General features: G+C 36.0%; 1 protein-coding gene across 8 annotated transcripts in view; it reads left to right on the top strand.

Moving 5' to 3' along the window:
* LOC121371658 (spectrin beta chain-like) overlaps positions 1–10000 on the top strand; it is a 93544-nt gene that overhangs the window by 65461 nt on the left and 18083 nt on the right. For all 8 annotated transcript variants that reach the window (XM_041497709.1, XM_041497710.1, XM_041497715.1 and 5 more), the window contains 8 exons: positions 3883–4087; positions 4728–4991; positions 5314–5424; positions 5597–5841; positions 6231–6369; positions 7529–7613; positions 9084–9175; positions 9622–9726. In XM_041497709.1, the coding sequence (XP_041353643.1) occupies positions 3883–4087; positions 4728–4991; positions 5314–5424; positions 5597–5841; positions 6231–6369; positions 7529–7613; positions 9084–9175; positions 9622–9726 (1246 nt within the window). The remainder of the gene's footprint in view (positions 1–3882; positions 4088–4727; positions 4992–5313; positions 5425–5596; positions 5842–6230; positions 6370–7528; positions 7614–9083; positions 9176–9621; positions 9727–10000) is intronic.

The raw sequence follows: 10000 nt of genomic DNA on the forward strand, positions 1-10000 counted from the left end.
ATATATATATATATATATATACATGTATATATATATACTACTCAAAAGAATTTAAGGGTCAGACGATATTTTCGACATTATTTTCTGAATGTCAATTATATTAGCTAGACCATAATGTCACGCATGGTATTGTTCCATTTTGACGAAAGTGGGTCTAAGCAACCCATAAATGAATTAAAATCCACTGTCATTGACACTGTCGACTAGTTCTAATGGCGAAAACATGCTTACATTTGCACGTAAATTAGGGCGAAAGCGAAAGGTCTGCTAAGTGCCCATAACTTGCTTTTTCACAAAGCGCTTCATTTGCACGCTTTGCATGTGTATTCCATGTTCCCAATGCTGAATTTCCGTATAATTGGAGCTTGCGTTCGTGTACGGTGCACACTCCAAATTCGACAATGGTACGACGTCAACTGACTATCGAAGAAGGGCTATTGCTTGCCTTCAGGATGGCAATACGCAAAGAAATGTTGCTCTGAGACTTGGTGTCAGTAAGAGTGTCGTTGGCCGACTGTGGCAACGGTACCAAGCAATGAATTCTGTTCGAAATCGTCCACATTCGGGAAGACCCCGAAGCACTACAAATAGAGAGGACCGCTACATCACCAATATGGCTCTACGTCAACGCACAAACACTGCACGCCGATTACGTGACAATCTGCGGACTGCGACTGGAACTCGAGTGTCTGATCAAACCATACGCAATCGTCTGAGAGCCAATAATCTACGCTGCCGTCGCCAGGCTGTTCGACCACCACTCCTACCACGTCACAGAACGGCCAGACGTCACTGGTGCACACTTCATCTGCGGTGGCAACGTGTTCAGTGGGGTCGAGTGATGTTCACTGATGAGTCCAGGTTTAGTCTCCAGTTCAACGACGATCGGGTTCGTGTCTACAGACGTCCTGGGGAGCGCTTCGCTGACGTTAACGTTGGACAACGTCACCGGTTCGGTGGTGGCAGCGTCATGGTGTGGGGCGGCATCTCTATCCACCACAGGACCCCCCTCTATGTGGTGGATGGCAATCTGAATGGAATCCGCTATCTGAATGAGATTATCCGGCCGTTGGTTCTCCCAGGCCTTCAGCAGATTGGCGGCGGGGCAGTTCTGCAGGATGACAATGCCAGACCCCACCGCGCCAGGGTGGTAACGGACTTTCTCAGACAACAAGGTATCGCCAGGATGGATTGGCCAGCATATTCGCCTGACTTGGCCCCAATAGAGAACGCCTGGGACGAATTAGGTAGGAGAGTTCGGGATAACCATGCCCCTCCGGCCAACCTTCATGATCTGGGTCAACTTCTTATGGCAGAGTGGCAGGCCATTCCCCAAGAGTTCTTCAGACGTCTGATCAACAGCATGAGGCAACGATGTGTCGAGTGTATTCGCGCCAGGGGTGGATTCACACACTATTAAACGAATGTTCTAATGTGTAAAATCCATGTTTGACAACCTTCAACTTTGACAGCATGTCATGTGACTTTCTTGTATACAGTGACGTTTATTTGTGTTTTTTTGTAAATATGGAACAATAAATTAAATTTTTGGTGTAGTTTACCTCATCAATCTAATACACTCTGAAACTTATTTGGTTATACATTTTTGACCCATAAATTCTTTTGAGTAGTATATATATATATTCTATTGAGTATTGTCCGAAATATACATATATTTTCTGTATATACAAAATATATATTTATTTTATTTTATTTACTGTTTACTACCATATCTAAGTAGAGAATACTAGACTGCCCTGTATAGGAACGTTCTGTACAGAGCTGTCCTGACTACATATATTTTTTATATATTTACACACACACACGTTATATATTTTATTGAGTATAATCCGAAATGTACATATATTTTCTTTATATACAAAATATATATTTATTTTCTTTACTGTTAATGTGTTTTCCACCATATCGAAGTATACTAGACCGCCCTGTGTAGGAACGTCCTGTACAGAACCGGTAAGGTTTTGGTCCCTTATGCGTTCACTGGCTTCCCTCCTACAAAATGTGCCAAACAAACCCTCGTACTTAGAGTAACATTAAAATCGTTTTCTATCGATGGAAGGATAATGAATTTCCCGGACATATGCGATTGGAACAGTTAATAATTGAACAATGGTCGTGGCCTCCCATTGCTTTTGTCCCCCCAATTTGCAGATAGGTCTATTTTGGCGAGATCTCGCAAAATCTCGCGGTTTGCGTCCTCGAGTAACTCCGCAACGGGCACATGCGCAGTGGAATGAGAAAGAAGTCTATTAATTAGAAAATTTAAAATATTTAATAATGAATAAAATTATTAACACGATGTAAGCCAGACCTGTGCCCGCCCCTCCCCCCAAATGTATGTGGGGGTTTTCCTATTCTATATAGATTAAAATCTGGCTTGTCCCTTCCCCCCCCCCCCCCCAAAAAAAAACTAGACGGTGCCTTCCCTACTCCAGATGTCATACCTATAGGCCTGTAAGCATCTTATTCTAGAAACAGATCCAATATGAATGTTGTAAAAATAATTTATAATGAGTTAAAAATATTTTTATCTGCAAGTCTGCTGTAAGTTCACAAAGGATCAAACCTCTTGAAAGAAAAATATAAACAACTCAAATGTAATAACTTGAAATCAAAGTACCCCCCTCAATGCAGTGTAACAGATTAAAACATTGTAACACTTGTCAATTTCACTCTGGCTGGCAGTTGCTTTGATGTAGCCTTCCCAAGTAACAAACAAAAATTATGTTTATTTCTTTCATGGAGCAAGCCACCTGCTATCATATAGACTGACTGTAAACTATTGAGTGGCTGTAACAATGAATTAATTGACAACTAGTAATACACTGAGAAGGCATGGACAAATGGATTAGTTCATAGTTGTGAACATTTTACCTCAGACATGTTTCTCTGTTGAAAACAATGCCAGTGATGCGGTTAGTTGCAGTTTCTATAAGGGTTTTTTATTATTGTTTTAACATAAATAAATAGCAGTGATAATTAATGTTAACTTAAAATACGGTGGTTCAAATGTGACATACAAAATACAGTAAAAACTAATCATATTTAATTATCTTTATTAAATTTAATCTAGGACACAATTGCCTTGGCCAAGTCTATCTTTCAGTGTTATCAAAGGCTTTAAGCTAACGCATGCGCACATAAACATAACATTGGACTATTCCACAGCTTCAGTGAGGTTTTTGTGTTCTGTCAACGTAGTTCCTTTTTCAGTATTGTTTTAAGTAATTTTGTAACAAAGGACAAATTACACTGAAATCCTGCCATCAAGACCTAAATGATGCAATAATGGTCCCAGGATTACTGCAATAAACACTTGAACACATTGCTATAAGCACTAGGATGAGTCTTGTTGCGCGAGATGTCAACATTGTACATCGCCAGTTTTAGTAACCACTTTTACTTTTTTTTCTTTTAATATTAGTTTTTATTGTTTCTGGTAAAATATTAAAGGTTTGTAGAACATTTTATAATGGAATTTTCTAGAATTTTTTGGTTTTCGTATGCAATTAACCGATGTTTTTCATTATAAAGCTGTTCAATTATGTGACATAATTTGTATTGATTTAATGTTATTTGGTTCTGTGAAGCCAAATTATATGCAAATAACCGATTTATGCTAGAAATCGATATGCAGTAAAGTGGATTCGACTGTATTGTTAAAAGGTTAAAAATATCTGTGTGTTTTGTTTTTGTACACCCATTATAAGGCATATTGATTTGCACCCATTATTCTGTGACTTAGAAAAACAAGTGATGACTCCCATTGAATTTGAAAACTAATTCTGCATATGCTGAATACAGGTGTTTGAAGTATGTGATGTTTTTTAGTGTTTATTTACCAAAACTGTCTGTTTTCAGTGACCTTATCAACGTCCGTCAGTCACAGGTGGACAAGTTGTATGCAGGCCTTAAAGATTTGGCTAACGAGAGACGAGGTAAAATTGAAGAGGGGCTAAAACTGTTCACACTCCAGCGTGAAATTGATAACTTGCTGTTGTGGATTCAAGAGAAAGCTATCGTCGCTGGCTCCAATGAGCCTGGACAAGACTTCGAACATGTTACAGTAAGTTTCCTTTGGAATGGCAGACTCATTTAATATTTACCATTGACCAAATTGTTTTATTCATCAATATCAATTCAAAATTATACTTGATCAATGATTATCCGATGCCATATAACCGTAAATAAATTGTGTTGAGTGTGTCGTTAAATAAAAGCATTTCCTTCTTTCCTTTCCTTGATCAGTGACTAAGAGACTATATCGATCATTAATAAATCAATGTGTACTTCAGGTGCACTCCAATGTACACTTTTTTTTTAAGGAAACTATAGCAGTGTCTTCTGCATCACAAATATTTAATAGGTAATTTTAGTCACCCAAAAAGGCTCTGTTAGTTGAAAACATCTTAAAATGAAAGTAAACTCAGGACAGTCCCTTTAAATTAAAAAAAAGGAAGATAATTTAAAAAATGTATTTTTTTTTTTTTTTAAAGAACTAAATTAATCCTGAATGCTACAATATAAATTGTTTATTCACTGAATCAGTTTATGGCAAGTAAGACATCTAATTCCTTGAAATTCTTGTAATAAGACAGCTTACTTTTGTTTTAATAGATTTTTTTTTAGCTAACCTTTATTATAATGTGTGTGATAGAAAATGTAGCTATATTTCTAATTTTGAACTTGCTATTTTTTCATTCTAGCTTTTGAAGGAACGTTTCAAGGAGTTTGCCCGTGAAACTGAGAATGCCGGTCAAGAGCGTGTGGCGTTGGCCAATGAAATCTGTGATAACCTGATAGCTCTGGACCATACCGATGCACCTAGTGTAGCCGAATATAAAGACACTGTTAACGAGGCATGGACGGACTTGCTCGAGTTGATAGACACACGCACACAGGCTCTGCAGGCCTCCTGGGAGCTGCACAAATTTTACCATGACTGTAAAGACACTATTGAGAGAATATTCGTAAGTCAGATTAGCACTCATATTTTTATATTCCTTTTACATCATCATTATAGCTTAAACTTTCAATAGTTGTTATGATTTCCCCATTTTTTATTAGTAATTAAGAAATGAAAGTTCATTTTACGTGATAACACACACACACACACGTAACTGATGAAAGTTTAATGTTAATTTGTAATTAGTTTTAGTTACTGGTTCAGTAAGCACTTGAATTTACTTGAGTTGAGTATGACCAAACTGATCACAAATAACATTTGTATGTTTAATGCATTTATGTCGGTTCATTTTCTCTTTTTTTTGATGATTATATTTTCTGTCATAGGAAAAGAAGAACTCTATTCCTGAGGAGTTTGGTCGAGATGCCCAAAGTGTTGCAGCTCTGCAGAGGAAACATGCAAACTTTGAAAATGATCTTGTAACCCTTGGTCACCAAGTATGTTTTATTTCTTTACTGTAATCAACTAACTGTTCCTTCATTTTTTTCTTTATTTAAAAAAAATTATCATAATAAAATTATCATATTAATAAAAATTAGCAATTGGCTAATTTCAGCAATGTGCAATGGTGAGCCCTAAAATCAATGTTTTGTTGCAATATTTTTCCAGGTTGAAGCGATCCAAGCCGAGTCTGTCCGCCTTCAGGCTGCTTATGCAGGTAACTTGATGCAGGATATTCAAGGCCATGAGGCGGAGGTGGTCAACGCCTGGCGCAATCTGCACATCCTGGTGGAGACGCGCCGCGTTAAACTGGCTGATGCCAGCGACCTCTACCGCTTCATGCAGATGGCTCGTGACCTCATGCTCTGGATGGATGACATCACGCGGCAGATGAACACTCAAGAAAAACCAAGGTACTGTATGTGACGTGACCTGAACCTAAACTCAAATCTTGACTCTAAACTTTAGGAAAATGTCCAGACTTGACCTCATGCTATTTATGTCGGTGATACTTGAGTACCACCTTAAATCTAGTCTTTGTTTTATATGCATAGAACCTGAACCATTTTTCTTATTTCCTTTTTTATAGTAATTTAATTTTTTTAAATTATCAAGAATCTCCGATTCATTTTTGATGAACCTGTTAGTATGGGATATGTCCTGGTTACAGACTTGCACTTTACAATCTGTTTAAAACTACAAGTAATGATAGAAATTTCAGGAGTGGGTTTTTTAGTACCTGTTTATAGTATGTAATGATGCATATTTTAGTGAAGCTTTTTTTCTTTCTTTTTTTTCACAGAGACGTGTCTGGTGTTGAGCTGTTGATGAATAATCACCAGAGTTTGAAGGCAGAAATTGATGCCAGAGAGGAAAATTTCACAATTTGTATCAATCTAGGAAAAGATATACTAGCTCGCAAACATTACCGTTCAGAGGAGGTATGTCGTGTCATTATTGACATTTAACATTATTAAAGGGACACACCCTAGTTACGTTTATTTGTTAACCATTACGGCGTTGTTTTTCGCTATTAAACCCCATTTTTCACAAATAAAATTGCACTTGACTTACATTTTATTATTTAGAATACACATTTCCATTCACCTGAAGTGCTTTTTGGTAATCCTGATGTTTGTAAAACCACGAAATGCATTTTTTCACAAAACGTGTTGTCAAAAAAAAAACGTTAAGCAAGCGAGGTCCAATCTATTTTTAATGTCACAGACGTTGGTATATCACGTGACCGTTATCATTTTGGTTCGGTTTGTTTTCTCGTGCACGGTTCGCGCAATCAACATCCGATTTGTTGTTGTTTATTTGTGAGATTTTTCTTCACAGATCGTGAACATTTTCAGTAAAAATAAAGTTCGGACAAGTAAGTGTCTCAATACAAAACGTTACAAACCCTTAAAACCAATAATTTTGCTAAGTCTTACGATATCTGGATAGGGGATACAACCAGGACAGAACAGTTGGAACATGTCCAGGAGAGGTGAAACGAACGCACCCCAAGTCTGTGAAATTTGTCGTGAGTAGGCATTGTTGTGCTTCTACCGGTGACATCAGAATACTAACTTTCAAAATTATTTCAAGCAATTGGGACATGGGGATTCCCATGGTATTTATCGATATAAAACCTGCTTTTTCACTCCATTTGATAAAAACGTGATCTAAGTGTGTTACAGGTTTGTAGATTAACCAAATTATAATTTATTTTCGCTGGATGGAACTAGGGTGTGTGGCTTTAACTATATGCTTAATTATTTTAGTTCATTTTAAAGAGTTGCGTCCCAAAGAAGCGTTTTTTGATATCTTACATTTTTAAATATGCTCAAAAATAGAGATCTGTTTATAGCAGAGGGGAGTGATTAAATCCTCCCGTAACTTAGATTATGGGGAGCCATTTAAAATATTACCATATTGATAGCATATAAATTAACATACTTACTCTCCTTGAACTACACTTAAGGTAGTGATCGGGAACAGGAGTGATGGCTCCCCTAAAATGGTACGGTCTGTAAAAGCATAAGATTGTTGTGTATTTTTTAAAAGTTAGTTGACATAATGAGTGATTTTGATATTGTTTATTTTCACTAGGTACGTGAGAAGCTCATACAGCTGACTTTACAGCGACTCGATATGACAGACCAGTGGAGTGGTAGATGGGACCACCTGCAGCTCAGTAAGTGCATAGACTTCTAAATGATTGAATCAGCTTCTCATTCGACACTGGATAGTTTCCTTAGTTCATCCATCCACTTCTGGAGCTACCTTTCCATGAGTTGATTTGTGTCCTTTAACATTCATGGGTTAATATTCATAGTTGAACTTTATATAAAATATTTGACTTAACCATTTGCTCAAATATATGAAGAGTTTAATCGCAAAACGCGATAAACACCACTATACAATCCTAAAAACATTTTATTCCAAACCACCATAAACAGTACGCCAGTTTCTCTGCAATCTGTGATATATCCTCGGACAATCGTATCGCGTTTTGCGGAAAACTGAACTTGTGTTTGTCTACATGTGAACAGTGTCTGAGAGGTGTTCGCACAATGGTTTTTAATATGGTGTTTATCGCGTTTTACGATGAAACTTCAGTAAAAAAACTAAATAAATAACATAAGAATCTGTACACACTGGAAATATCCTTTCCATCAGGGATGTGCATATTAATTTGTAATTATTTGTAATTTAGTAATTTAACATAAAAAACACTTATAATTTATATCTTTAGTTTTTTTATGATTTAAAATGAATTACTGTACAATATACCGTATTTGACCGGAAATAAGCCCATGTCTTTGAATAAGCCCACCTCCGTTTTGATAGCATTTAAGAAATTAGGCCCTCATTCGTAAATAAGCCCACCCCCAACTTCGTCACCTTATAAATAACATGAAATTGCAAGTTTGCTCAAAGTTCATTTAAAAGGTCATACCTCCTGCAGATAATTAAACACAAATGTAACACAATATTTTACCACCAGTGAGATTTAGCAGTCTAACAATAACAGTGTGTAACATTGTTTTCAATTTCATGCCTGCAGTATTTCTCTGAAGTATCCAAGCCAAGTATGAACTAAAAACCAGTGTCTATTTTTACCACCACACTGGGTCCGCAGTTAATGCTAATTAAGCAAATACTGTATTCTGATTGGCTAAGAACAATGACCTTAGATTGACAATTCTTTGCAGTGTAAGCTAGCTGCCCGTGTCAGCAACGTGTGTATAGGCTATTGAGTTTGTTGTTAATTGCTGTTGTTTTAAGTCTTCTCAGCATTAAATTTTGGATGTAAATAAACAGCACTGGTAAGTAATTGTAACATAGAAGGTGTGTTTCTGATAATTAGATACTAGTAAAAAAAAAACCCAATTTAATTAATAAACAATTATTATTTATTAATAACAAATGGAACACTAATTAATAGATGTGCTACTGAACGTTTTTTGGTTTTTTTCCTAGTTCATTTAAATATTGTTATTTATTTTAATTATTATTATTAAAAAAAATTTCAACAAAACTGGCCCCTTGTCTGGGAATAAGCCCACCCCATGCCAAGCTCACAATGAGTTGTCTTGGCCCCCTGGGCTTATTTCCGGTCAAATACGGTATGCAATATTATGGTGTTGCTGGTGATTTTCAGTTTTGGAGGTGTACCAGTTTGCACGAGATGCTGCAGTCGCAGAGGCTTGGCTAATTGCCCAGGAGCCTTATCTACAGAACATGGACTTGGGAGTAAGTGGCTTACTTCACTAAGCAAGTACATTTTACTAAAATATTCAGCCAGACTTGTGCAAATTAAACTGCCATAAAAACTTATTTTGTTATAAACTGATGTTCTTAAAAGTAATTTGTCAAAACAAATTTATACTTTTTATTTGTGTAAGCTATTTCTTGTTCCAGTTAGTGTACCAAGACTGGTATATCAAAGGCCATGGTATGGGCTATCCTTTCTAGGATGGTGCATATAAAATATTCCTGGCTACTAATGGAAAAATCTAGCAGGTTTGTTCTATTACTGTATGTAAAAATTACCAAATGTTTAACATCCATAAGCCGATGATTAATAAATCAATATACTGTAGTGGTGTCATTAAACAAAACAAACTTATTTATTAACTTTTTATTTGTGTAAATGTAGTATATATAAATTTATTGACGAAACTGTTTTTTGTTTGTAGGAAACTCTGGATGCTGTAGAAAACTTAATAAAGAAACATGAAGCCTTTGAAAAATCTGCTGCTACCCAAGAAGAACGATTTGCAGCTCTTGAGAAGTTAACAACAGTATGTTATATTTAAAATGACCAATTATATATGAACTGTTATTTTCTGTTTGTTGATCTTTCTTTGTATTAATTTAGTAACTGAAACTGTCAAAAGGTTATTTCTGTTTAAAGAAAAATAGCTTATTTCTGTTTAAAGAAAAATAGCTTCTTATTACTAAAAACAAGAGATGTATGAAAGATTTTTTTATATTTTTGTTCATTGGTTGAAATATGTAAACTGGTTCTTTTACATCAAATAAAAAATTTACCTTGCTTTTGGATAATTGAAAAAA

Source organism: Gigantopelta aegis, chromosome 4, assembly GCF_016097555.1.
Source record: "Gigantopelta aegis isolate Gae_Host chromosome 4, Gae_host_genome, whole genome shotgun sequence".
Lineage (NCBI taxonomy): Eukaryota > Metazoa > Mollusca > Gastropoda > Neomphalida > Peltospiridae > Gigantopelta > Gigantopelta aegis.